At 53.3% G+C, this 13,141-nt stretch overlaps 1 protein-coding gene across 5 annotated transcripts in view; it reads left to right on the top strand.

The window, feature by feature from the left end:
• Positions 1-13,141, top strand: part of Nacc2 (NACC family member 2) — a 78,035-nt gene that overhangs the window by 34,630 nt on the left and 30,264 nt on the right. For 3 of the 5 annotated variants that reach the window (XM_028772917.1, XM_028772919.1, XM_028772921.1), the window contains exon 2: positions 8,178-9,117. In XM_028772917.1, the coding sequence (XP_028628750.1) occupies positions 8,238-9,117 (880 nt within the window). In that variant the 5' untranslated portion in view covers positions 8,178-8,237. Of the gene's footprint in view, positions 1-6,270; positions 6,917-8,177; positions 9,118-13,141 lie in introns of those variants that run through there. The other 2 variants (XM_028772920.1, XM_028772918.1) reach the window with 2 other exon arrangements.

The raw sequence follows: 13,141 nt of genomic DNA, 5'->3' as shown, positions 1-13,141 counted from the left end.
CCTGGTTCAACCTGACCGGCTAAGCACTAAGAGCTGTCCTTTGATGTCTAGGTCCAGGGCTCTTTGGGGGCACCCTTGACAGAATCTGAACAATATCACTGCTCTTAGAGTTCTGTGATCTGTTTAAATGCCACCCTTAGGTTAGTGCCACATGCAGTAGTATGGATTCCCATGTTGGCCCACACTCTCTGGGCTCTGCCTCCACCTCTGGCCCAGAATTTTCCATCCTGTAGGTCTTCATGCTCTTCTCCCTACAAGTAGGGGAGCTGTGCCTCATCTACCTCTGCGGGGCTGGAACTTTCAAGGGACAGGGCTGTCATTTGCGGTGGGGATGGGTTTAAGCCCTGGTCCTGCGGTCAGGAATGGCCAGAGGAATGGGAGCATCTGATTCCCTCCAGAAATCCATCCCAGACAAGGCTATAGGAAGCACTGATAGGTGTGTCCAGTCAGCTAAATGTGAGTGTTCAGGGCCCACAGGGCCTCCAAGAGCTTTTCTTCTGCCCAGTGCCTGCTGCCTTCCATGAAAAGTGGGCGCTGGGCATCTGTTGTGGGTAGGAACTGTATTGGGATAGGAGTGGAAAGATGCCTGTGGTCTTATTTTTAGGGATACAGGACCAAGGTCATACTTCGGTCCTTTGGGCCTCTGTCACTAGCAGCTACCTTGCTTGGGCATGGAAGTAGGGGGCTCCTGGATTGTGTCTTCCCAGATGATTTAGTGCTCCTCTGTCTCTGATTTACATTAGCTTTTTAAGCATAATTAGGAATGCAGGGATCTTTGTGTCTTACCTCGCCTCTGACTATTTATGGCGTGGTATGTAGATGAGAAGGTCTATGAATATTAAACATGGGGTGTTCTCAGAAGGGGCTGTCTGTGCTGAGTTGGGTGACCCGTACATACCCCAGCATGCATCTAGCCACCCCGTACTCAGCTCCCTCACAGCACCTGGGATCCAGGTGACCCTCCCCTGGTGCCCTGTGGGGAGGGTCAAGGTCACAGACTGCTATGGGACCTCTGGCACAAGTGAAAGGGGTCAGCAGAGACAACTGCTCCTGCGGTGGGCTGTGGAGGAGCCCCTGGTGGGCCTGGAACAGGGATCTGCTTCTGCTTCTTACTCTTGGGGAAGGCTGAGGGGGCAGGTGCATGCAGAGCAGCACTGGCTTTTTAAGTTATTAAACTATGCCCGAGGGAGACACTCTTCAAGCTTACGTTATTTAAATTACAAATACGAGTAGGGAAGATTGTGGGCTCTTCTCAAAACACTACTTAATTCTTTGGAAACCTTCTGGAAGCAGTCTAGCTCAGGAGAGTTCTGAATCAGTGGGAATTCTGGGTCAGCGGGGCTGGGAAGCCAGGGTCAGCGAGGGGGATGTGGGGCACATTCCTGGTATACTGCACCCCATCCCTGAGTGACTTACTGATTATGCAACACATGTAATGTTTTGTTTGCCCCATCATTGAACATCCCTAGTGCCTAGACCAGTGTTCTCAACCTTCCTAATGCAGTTCCTTTAATACAGTTCCTCACGTTGTGGCGGCCCCTCCCCACAACCAAAAAATTATTTGGTTCCTACTTTATAACTGTGATTCTGCTATTATGAATTGTAATGTAGATATCTGATATGAGATACCACAGGGGTCAAAACCCCTCCCCACCCCCACCCCCAGGTTGAGAACTGCTGGCTTAGAGGCCCGCATAGATGGGGTTTATGTCTCAGATAAGCTGTAGATGTTAGAATTGTTACCTGCTTTTGCTGTTACCTGTGGACATAAGTTTCTATTGGGCCATATCAGTCCACAAGGTCCATCCAGTGTTATCAGGTGCAAGACTGACCATCTTGAGGATAGGTAGCAAAATCTGTCATTGTGATGCTTAGGTGTGGTAGTTGTATTCCATAGAGGACTCATGCTAGGTGGTCATAGGTCATGTTTGTCTCTCTCTCTCTCTCTCTCTCTCTCTCTCTCTCTCTCACACACACACACACACACACACACACACACACACACACTGGTTTTGTTCTTTCTTAAAGGACCAGCAAAGAGCAGCAAGGAAGCAAAGATTGACAAGTCAATTTTTTGAGTTGGCTTCCTTCCCTTTTCCTTCTGGGGAAAAAAGAAAAAAGCTAACAGGCAAACATTGTGTTGTGCAGTTAGGACAGGATTTTGTGGCTGCTGCTGGCCCAGGCCTGTGGTCTGGAAGGAGAGAGCCTCATCTAAGGGGGCTTATGTGGTCCCTCCCTTCTTCTCCAAGGAAACCTATCATGTTGGGGAACTGCCTCTTCTGTGATCCAGCGCTAGGGAAGTCCCTGTGCCTTCTCTCTTTTTCCAGGTATGGAGGCTGAGATATATTCTCCTCTTGTGGCAGAGCCCTGGGAACCTTATACAGTGCTGGCTCTGGTCCAGTCAGTTGAGCAGGGCCAGAACTCCCCTTCTTGCTCTTGTCATTTGATGACCAAAGACTCTCATGACTCTGGGTGTCAAAATTAGGAAGCTAGAGAATTTGATTACCAGGTGTCCGTGACTCAGACCCTGGCCTACAGCTGCCAGGTCTGTGGTCCCAGTCTTCTCATCCAGAGGGGTTCAGGTGGGCAAACAAGCAGCACATGCGGTTCCCATAAGCACCGTGGGAAGGAGCATTGTGTCCAAGACCAATGCTGCAGCTCCTCCACTTGCTTGGGTCCTTGTGTGAGATGCTAAAGATTCCATTAGCAGCAAGGCCTGAGGCAGCCTAGCTCTCTGCCTGATGGTATTTTAAAAGTTTAATGCAAACCTCAGGGCCAACCTGGTGCCTCACCCAGCTCTTGGAGACTTGAGCACACCCAAGCTAGCAGCCAGGATGCTGGGCGGGTTAACTCAGGGCCCTGGCGCCCCCACTGTTCCTTGGTGATGGCATGTCCAGTCAGCTACTGGGAAGTCTTCCATAAAGGAGCTGGCCTCCTTCTCTAGCCTACACTATGGTAGAAGGGTTTCTTTTCTGTTCTCACTGAGCTCCTGCCAGGCTGTGTTCCTGAAACCCCACATGCTGTGTGCTCTGCCATTTTCCATCTGCAGCCCTCCTGGTGTTGATGCCTTGCACAAACCTCCTGGTGCTTCTGGACTGGCCTGGGTGGGTGAGGCTGCCTGGGGAGGGGCTCTCTTGAAGTGCTACCTTCATTCCTTGGCAACTGTGTAGTGATACCTGTGTGTTTGTCGAGGTCTAAAGCTTCTTATTAATTTGACAGAATTAAATCCTGCAAAATAATTTAATTTCTCTCTCCTTGTTTTCCTTGCTGGTGTCATCGTGTGGACACCAAGCCCTGTCCTCTCCACTTGCTAACAAGTTCCTAGTCTTAGGTGGGATTCCAGACAGGACATACAGGCCCTGGAGCTGAGACTGGTTTGGGGATGCTGGGAAAGTTGGCCTCTGCTTATTGGTGATCCTGTCCTGTCCTTGGAGATGTGCCTGCCAGCCTTTTTTTTTTTTTTTTTTTTTTGTGCCTTTGCTTCCCAGGGGTGTGGTTCTAAGACCCAGGTAAACCTTGGAGTACCGTGTGGCTGAAAGCTGTGACCTCATTTGAATGTTTCCTGAGAAGTGAACTCTGGCAGGCTCTCCCTTCCGCTTGGGGACTGAACTCTAGCAAGACATTGCCCAGCCCCTGTGTACAAGTATCTGGATACAGTTCTAGTTCTTCACCTCTGTCCCCAGTGCCCCTCATCAGTTTTCTTTCCACATCTACATGTTGGTTTTGGTGCTTTCAAGGGACTGGTAGGACCCTAACCTCCCTTGAGGGATTGTCTACAAAGACCTCACCCATCTCTGATTCTGGAACTGTCTGGGAATTCCCAGAAGCCTCCTCTGTGTGGGACAAGGATACCAAAGGTGAACATGACAGTAGGGCTTGTACCTGGCTTTGGGATGTTTCTATGAGTTTCCCAAAGTAGGATACACCCTGAAGATTTTTATGAAAAAAACAATTTCTTAGTGAAGACGCTGTGAGGATGGATGGGGTAAGCAAAGGCAGAGACTGCCAATTTACTACTTGACTCTAGAAATTTCCATAAGCAAACAGATATGGCATAGTTCACCATGGAGAGGAGCTGTGCTGGGCAAGGAGGGGAAATAAATTATAGAAGAGCCAGGTAGGTACAGTGGCTCAGGACCACTGTATGAGTTGGTGTAGACAGTCGTGAGGAGGCCTTGATGCTGGAGTAGGCTCTGTCCTTCCCATGGAGCAGACAGCCATACTTTGGCCCACTTAGATGCAAGGCTCTCTCATTCCCCACTGCAGCCCCAGGGTCAGCCCTGGCTAGTCTTACTTTCATGGTCCAGGAGCGTAAGCCAAGCCTTTATTTGATTCTTTTCTCCTAAAGTTCAGCTTTGTTTTTGCCCCAGCCAAGGCTTCTAAGAAAGCAACCTAAAACCAGCTCCGGTCTGGTTCTTGCAGGCTGGGTGCAGGCATCAGCCTTGCCAGCACAGGTGGCCTGAGGACAAGGTAGCAAATGAGCCAGTTGTCCTTCGATCCCTGGGGACCAGATTTGGCCTCGGCACCTTCTGGGAGTATAATGGCCCCTTCTCTGCATGAACTGCACTGGCCCAGGTCCTGGGCACCAACCCTTGAGGTATGGACATAAATGCCTCACCTGCTCAGGTCAAAGAAAATCAAAGACACCATCAGTCTACTCGGTAGCAGGTCCAAGCTGCAAGCTTTACAGATTCTGTCTCGGTCTGTGCTCTGTAACTTCCCCAGAGTCCACCCCTACCCCACTACACAACTGTCACCAGAGACTGCAGGTCATAGGAAATGGCCATTGCTGGCAGGACAGAGAATTTAATTTGGCCCACAAGCCAGGGCCCACTCTGTTGGAAGGGGCTGGTCCCAGGAGCATTACTCTGGCCTCTGATCTTTGTACCTGGTTACTGATCAGCTTAGCTGAGTACTGGGACCCTACTGGGGCTGGGTCATACTGCGGCTTTGCTGGCTTCTGTGCCCTGGCCTGGCCTCGGGAGAGCCTCTGTTTGATTGGAGTTTCCTGTGGCAGAAGCTGTGGCTCTGTGCAGAAAGCATCTCTGTGGTGGGTGCTGTCCGTCTGGGAATGGAGCCTTTTTGTTTCTCCTGTGCTGTGTGTCTCTGAGTAGCCTCTCTTGCCATGCTCAGCAGTTAGCCAGTGCCCCATACAGCCCTGAGCACACCTACAATTGCCCAATATGGGCTTGTGAGGCCTGCCTGTAAAATTTCTGGGAGGAAGCAGCCACTAAGTGGTGAGAAGGTGGAAGGACTGTTCTGGGTAGGATATGGGCCAGAGGTGACCCTGCCAAGTCTTGGGTCTCCTTGCCTTGTGGAGAACCTCCCTTCAGCGGGACTCAGCAGTAGTTTGTAGACTTCAGGTTCCAGAGAACCTCATGGCCAGCCACCCTGAGGGGTTTTATTACCTCCTTTAAGGAGGCAAAGAGGACAAAGGCTTGGAGGGCTCTACAGGCTGGGCTTGCTGGCAGCTTCCACATCTGGATTCCCTGCCATCCATCCCTGTTCAGGGGCTTTTTGTCTGTAGCCCACAGTGTGTAAATAAGGAGGTGCCAGATGGCTCCTTTCTGTTATTGTTCTCCTGGTGTCTTGAAGGATTCACTGGGAATGAGGGACCATTAATACTGTCACCCCCTGAGCCTGTGTCACCTTGATAGTACTGCTTCTCAGTAGACACCACCATTGCCAGCTTTGACCCTTTCCTTTCTTGCAGGTAGAATATGTTCTTTCTGGAAGCACAGTTAGTGACAGTAAGAGAAACTGAGGCAGACTGTCCAATAGTTCTCCCTAAGGCCCTTGCAATTAAGCAAATGCTATAAGCCTGGAAGGAGATGCCTACCCTTTGCCCAAGCAGAACATGACTGGCCCTTCCCAGAAAAAGACCCGTAAAGGGCATGGGGAACACCTTACTTAGCTGCACAGCTGGTCTTTATTTGCAAGAAGTATTTCAGGAAGCTGAAGGAGCAGGTACCCTTCAGCACAGGGGTATACCTGGCCATAAAGTTCCTCCTTTCTTGAAGAGCCAGTCAGATATGAGAAGGTGGGCGTGAGGTAGAAGTAGGGTTCTGGACCTACAAGGCCCACTGTTATGGAGCCTGTGGCCCAGCAGAGTGCTTGGCTCTGAGGAAAAGTAGGGGAGATAGCTCCAGGGTCCTAACCCCTTCCCAGTCTGTGCCTCTTTAGGACTTCTTTGGCATCCTCCTTCCTGCTCCCCATCTCCTGGCTGTGCTTACACCCCTTCCTTCTTCCCTAGCCCCCTGCCCTGCCTCCTGCTCAGTCTCTTGCTACCCAGGAAGAGTTAAGTTCGATGCGCTGCCAGCTCTGCAGACTGTTTGGAATAGTTTAAATGCTTTGACACTGGGTCTGTACAGGATGGCAGGGAGGCAGTTTACTGGGTAATTCATATGCAAAACTGCACTATAAATTTCCAAGCTGTCTCAGTTGCCGTGGCACCACGAAGCATTTCTCCACGTACAGTACAGTATTTCTGCCATCTTTGTTTGCATTGCAGTGAGTCATCAAAAGTCTGTCTTGCACCAACACCCGGAGCCGTGCATTCCTCTGGCACCAACGCGCCACTGTTTTTAAAGCTGGGGCTGGGAGCTGGCATTTACTTCAGCTCCCAAATCAAAGGCGGCTATTCATTCCCGAGAGCTGCCTGGATGTTCGTCTGCATCCGGCTGCTTCATTGAGATGCTGCGCGCTGCCCGGGAGAGCCGGCCTGGGTGCAGCTGAGCTGCGGCCGCCGAGCCCAGCGCCCAGCTCTCTGCCACCCCCACCCCTCCTGCAGGGCTCCTCACGCCCTCCCCACCTCAGGGTTCCTTGCTGCATTCCCCGAGCAGCTGGCGGGCCGGTGTGCGGGAGCCTGCTGCCAGGCTGAGTGGGCAGTGTCTGCCGCCGGCCACAGCCGCTAAAGGTAGGTCTTTCCTCTCCGGCTCTTGCCTGCCGGTCAGCCCAGCAACTTCTCTGTAACGGGGGCACTGCGGGACGCCCCTGCGCTGCGCCCACCTGCCCAACTCCTGGCGCAGGGTGGCTCCGCCCTCCTCTACAGCCACCCGGCGCCTCTGCGGCCGCCCATACTTTCCTCCCGCGGGACAGAGCGGCCCTTTGTGCGGCTCTGCAGAGTTGGGCCAGGGCCTGCGCCTTCTCCGGTCACCCCCCCTCCAGATCCCCCCCCCCCCCCCCGCCGCCGTCGGCAGAGTCCAGTACTGATAAACAGTGGCGGCCTGCCCTCTACCCCTGCCCCCTGGCGGGCTTAGTTCTGAGACCCTTCTACTTACCTGGGCTGGGACCAAGCCAGCTGGGATTGGCCGGTTTGGGAAGTGGGGCGGAGGGAGGGCGCACAGGCGTGAGGCTGCTCTGCGACAAGCACCAACTCCTTTTGCATCCCTGAGGGTGTTCAGGACCAGGGTCCCGGTTTGGGGCTGCCAGGTGTACCCAGAGCCCTTCCACCCCGCAAATAGAGGTCTGTCCCCAAGGAAAGAGCGGAGGCAGGAGCCCACTGAGTTCTCCTTTAGTCCTCCTTCCTTGTTCCTCCTTATCCCGCAGAGGAAGCTTGAAGCTGAGCAAGGGCTGTGTATGAGAGGGGGGACAGCTGTTCTGCAGTTCCTCGGAGTGCCCTCCGCAGGCTGCTCAGCCAGCAAAGAGGACCTGAAACTACAGCCCTCCCTGCTCTGGGACGTCCTTCTCAGGGAAGGCTGCACAGTGAGGGGCTTTTAGGCTCAGGGAACTTTTTCCCTCTAGAGAAGTCCCAGAGATTGCTCCTGGGCTCAGCCCTTACACCTCCCACCCCAACCAGTGGGTGACTTGTCTGTCCAATTCACTCCTGTCTTGTTTTCTGGAGGGTTCAAGCCTCTGACCTGTGTCCTCTGCACAGATAGGGAGGACAAAGATCTGCCCTCAAAATTATTGGGAGTAGTCCTTGGGTTCTGTAACAGAGTAGGTGACAGGGGTTCTCATTCCTGTGTAAGGTCAGGGTCACTCTCCCCTGCCTCCAAGCCAGGATCCGGATCCTGAGACACATCCCACCCCAAGTTCTTCTGGAAGGAATGTTCTAGCTAAGGAGAGTGTCTTAAGCAGCACTACCCTGCCCTTCCCTTGTCAGAGGCTGGGAGCAGGTTGCTAGACAGGGGTAGGGGGCATCTGGCATTTAATTGACCACAATGTTCCCCCAACAGATGTGCCTCATCCAGGCTGCCCCACGTTGAGTCTAAGACCCACCCACCACAGCACCCACCATGTCTCAGATGCTGCACATCGAGATCCCCAACTTCGGGAACACAGTGCTTGGCTGTCTCAACGAACAGCGCCTGTTAGGCCTCTACTGTGATGTGTCCATCGTGGTTAAAGGCCAGGCCTTCAAGGCCCACCGTGCAGTCTTGGCCGCCAGCAGCCTCTATTTCCGAGACCTCTTCAGTGGTAATAGCAAGAGTGCATTCGAGCTGCCAGGCACTGTGCCGCCTGCTTGCTTCCAGCAGATTCTGTCCTTCTGCTACACAGGTAAGCTCACCATGGCGGCCAGTGAGCAGCTCGTGGTCATGTACACAGCCGGCTTCCTGCAGATCCAGCACATCGTGGAGCGGGGCACAGATCTCATGTTCAAGGTGAGCTCACCCCACTGTGACTCGCAGACCACCATGATTGAAGATGCCAGCTCAGAGCCCCAAAGTCCCTGCAACCAGCTGCAACCGGCTACTGCTGCCTATGTCACGTCTCCTTCTGTGCCCATCCCGCTTCTGACCCGTGTAAAGCATGAAGCTATGGAGATGCCACCGGCCACTGGCCCAGGCCTGGCTTCCAAACGCCCACTGGAGACGGGCCCTCGAGATGGTGTGGCAGTAGCTACGGGTGCTTCAGGGACACCTGGCACAGCCCCTCTGAAGCTGCCTCGAGTCTCCTACTATGGTGTGCCAAGCCTGGCCACTCTCATCCCCAGCATCCAGCAGGTACCCTATCCCCAGGGGGAGCGGACCAGTCCTGGGGCCAGCAGCCTGCCCACCACTGACAGCCCCACCTCCTACCACAATGAGGAGGATGAGGAAGATGACGAAGCCTATGACACCATGGTGGAGGAGCAGTATGGCCAGATGTACATTAAGGCCACAGGAAACTATGCAGGTAACAAATGGCAGAGCCTGGCACTGTGCCAGATGCAAACAGCCTACAGAGGGCATGCACATAGTGGGACTTTATAATGATTGCAGCCTGGTGTGGAAGGTCACTATGCTGCAGGCAAGGTGTGTGGTCTGGAGGAGTTGGTCAGGAGCCCAGACCCTGCACATGGGGGCTGACACTAGTCTGTCAGAGTCGTCTGCCTGACATTGAGCACATGAAGGAGCAGGGGGTCTCAGTGGCCCAAGAGTCCCTTGAGGGTTTTATTGACTCTTGCACTTTTGTATAAGTTTTTTTGGAATGGGGCTCTGGGCCTCCTGGGTCTGAGTAGATAGCTTCTGTTTCCTTTTCATGGGGGAGAACTGGAGCTGGTTTTCTCCTGATAGCAAGATACAGTGCTAGCCACTGCATTGGCCAGGGTGAGCAGGCCCACTACAAGGAATCCACCAGTGTATAGGGCCTTCCACACCTGCTGGCCACCAGTTAGGAGTCCAGGGAAGGACCCAAGACCCCTTTGTTCCTGGGACCCCAAGGCTTGGAGGTTTCTGTAATGCAGAACCTATTAATGGTGCCCTTTCCCGTTATGTTGATGACTACACAGAGCTCTGAAATGGGGTTGGGGCAGAATCAGTTGTGACCCGAGGGCAGGGGATGTTCACTGGGATTCCACAGAGCCAGGGAAGGGTCTGATCTCTACTCGCCCCTCAAGATCATTTCTGCACAGCCTTTACCTCCCCCTAGTTGACCTTGGCTTTGGCTTGGTGGGTGGAAGAGTGGGAACAGGGCAAAGTGTATCCAATATCATGTGTGTTGAACCTGCTCATTGGTGCTTGTATAGTCTGACTCCCTAACCTTGCCTACACAGGGGCAGCCCAGCTGCTTCAACAGGTTTTCTGAGGAGCCGGCTGAACAGTGGCTTTGGAAGGTTTTGCAGAGCTGGCATGTATAAGGTGGGAACGGGAGGCCAGGCAACTCTCAGCCAACCTTGGTCAGGCTAATCAAATACTTCAGCTCTCTTGGTTCATAGATAGTTTGAGTGTTAGGGGCTATGGGACAGGGTCCTTGCCAGGGGTGTTCTCTGGAGCCTTGGGCGTCAGGAGGGAATCCTGTTTGACCCATTATGTGGTGGTGAGGTGTGCTGGAACATAGACAGGCTGTGGGGCTGGCCTGCTCTGTTAGCCCTGTGCACAATCTGGCTTTCCTTGTCTTTCTCTTCAGCAGGCCCGTAAGTGGGGCAGAGAAGGGGTGTGCAATTTCTTGGTTAAAATCTAGGTTATTGGTGGTAACATTGCTACCCTGGGTGTGCTGGGGAAGGGAGTCATGGGATGAGCAGGTAGAGGGAAGACCTAGCCCTGACCATGGGGCTGCAGGCTCTCTGTGTCTGGCTTTGACTGGGGATAGCCTCACACTCACCACCTGGGCGGGTGGCCCATTGCTCCTTGCTCAGACAAGATGCCTGAGTTTGAGCTGATGGACTCTGGATTATTTGCAGGTGCCCTGATAAAGACTCCCTCTGGCTTTAGTTTCCCACCCCAAGTGAGGTCCAGTGCCTCTCAGAGACCTACTGTCTGCTGTGTGTCCTGAGGTATGATGGGTGGCTAGGACCCCCTTGCCTCCTTGCCCTTTAGGAGCTTTTGTTCCCAGTGTGCTTTGCTGTACCACTGATAACAGCATTCTGTCTGTAGCCATGATGATCTGCCCTGTAACTCTAGCACTCAGGAGGGGAAGGTAGAAGGTTCAGAACTTCAAGGTCATTGGCTACACAGGGAATTGGAGGCCAGCCTGGGACACACTAGACCCCATCTTAACCTCCTCCCTAAATAATGCGGCAGCCCTTGTAACCTTGAGCCGTTTTAGAGCCCTCCCTCTGGCTCCTGTTCTGATCTTAGATGTCAGGCATTGCTGTTAGAAGCAAGGCCCCGAGCTCTGTGGCGGGACACAGCCCTGCCTTCCGGAGGCTTGACTGTCTCAGTTTACACAACAGGATGCCCATCTCTTCTTCCTGCCCACTCCATTTATCTCAGCCTACACAGAGGAGGCCCTTCTAGTGCCCAAGACTTCTGCTGCAGGGCAACAGGCATAGATGTAATACCCTGATGTGCTGTCAACAGACACTTGGGAACTGCATGTTGTCATAGAGGGAGAGCTCTGAGAGAGGAGAGGCAGGTGTCCAGCGGCATTCCCTTTGGGCTGCTGGCAAGCCCGCTCCAGCACATCTATATATTCTGGAGCTGCTGTTCCCCAAGCCAGAGAGATTGTCAGTATCCAGCACTTCAAGAGCAGGAGAATGATCCTGGATCCCACATAGCCAAGGATACAGAGAAAGCCGTAGCCCGAGCCACTTCCCTTTTCCTCCCTCACCCCCACCCCATCCTTCTCTGGCACAGGAAGCTTATCTGAGCTCTCAGAGCTCCAGGCTGGGTTGTGTTGTCTCCACACAGTCAGCAAACCCAGGAGCCAGGAGCTGCCTCAGTCCCAGCAGCAGGCACAGTGGGGTAGTGTAGGACCTGGGCTAGGGAGACCAAGGGCCTTGGTTGTGCTCTGGTTCTGCTCCCCAGGCAGATCTGACCCCCAGTCCCTTAGTGGCAGAGGCAGACATGTTGCTGCTTCACTTTCTGGGGATCACAAGTAGTTACTGAGCTGTGGTTGGTGTCAAGGTCATACCACCTTAAAGAGGTTCCTGTGGTAAGGCAGTCTGGGGCTTAGGATAATAAACCCAAGAGGGCATGGCAGTGACCAGCACCAGGAGGCCTCCCTGTCCTGTCCCATGACAACCCTGACCCAGGCCATGGAGCTTGCCTTCCCCAGTGGTTCAGCGGCATTGATGGGAAGCCCAGCTCCTCTTTGCCCTGGAAGATGCTTAGTTCTGTCAGCTGCTCCCACTATACATCTGGGTCAAACCCTGCCTGGTTTATGCCATCTCCCCTCTGAGGGGACCCAGTACTGGACTCTGCCCATTCTCCTCAGTCTGTTCTTTGAGACAGGAGAACTAGTATTCATTTCTGTGGGCTACCATGTGAGGGCTGCCCAAATTTAGGGGAAGTTGGGGTTATTCACAGAGTGCTCACCCACTATCTCCATTTGACATAGACAGACACTGGGAGTTCAGCCATCACATAGTGGCATGACTGTCCTGACTCTGCCCTCCAAAAGAGATCCTCAAGGTGATTCTTGGTGTTTTAAAGAGGAGGGGTGGCAGATCGATACTGTAGTTGTGTGGGGCACGGTGAGACCTGTGTGGTCGTTTGGTCTTCAGCCATCCCATACCTTAGCTGGCTGGGCTGCGTAGGCCTGCACGTAGCTAGTGTGGCCAGGAAGGGCTCCTGTCTGGTGGGTAGTCCTGCTTACAGCCTCTCAGTTTTCCTAGCATGATGCAGTTTACGTTAAGACTCTCCTGCATGGCTAGCTGCCATGGTGCCCCTTAAAGGGTGTTCCTGCCACATCTCCCCACGAGTAGAGAGAGGGGCTGGATTAGGGTACTGAGTCTGCAGACCACCCCCTCCCTGCCCCAGTCACTTGTCATTCTAGTCTGAGCAGAGTCAGAGCCCAGCTTGGCCCATAAAGCAATCCAACAGGAGTATTTTTCATCCGTGGTTTGGACTGTGTGGGCCCCAAGAAGAAAAGTCAGTGTAGGTAGGGGTGTTGCTGGCTGCTGCAGGGGGACCTACTTCCCGACTGAAGGGCAGTACGTTACAGTGGGGGCTAATGGCCTGCAGAGATGGCCTTGCAGGTTATACTAGCTCTGGGCTGGGAAGGGCTCATCTCCACAGCTCCCCATTTATTCTTGAGTCCTAAGATTTCCACTTCAGGCATTGAGTGGCCTAGGGGTTACAGATGGGGACCACCATGTCCATCATCGTAAGACAGTTTTTTATCCATTTTTATTATTTTAATTTTTTTAAAAAATGATGTATATCTGTGTATCTCTCGGTGTGGGTATGTGTACATTAGCGCATAGAGGCCAGAGACCTCCAGTCAGTGTAGACTAGGGTTTCAGGCAGTTGTGAGGCCTCCAGTCAGTGTGGACTAG

This window comes from Grammomys surdaster, unplaced genomic scaffold (assembly GCF_004785775.1).
Source record: "Grammomys surdaster isolate TR1022 unplaced genomic scaffold, NIH_TR_1.0 219, whole genome shotgun sequence".
In the NCBI taxonomy this organism is placed as follows: domain Eukaryota; kingdom Metazoa; phylum Chordata; class Mammalia; order Rodentia; family Muridae; genus Grammomys; species Grammomys surdaster.
This window is presented reverse-complemented; position numbering and strand designations above follow the sequence as displayed.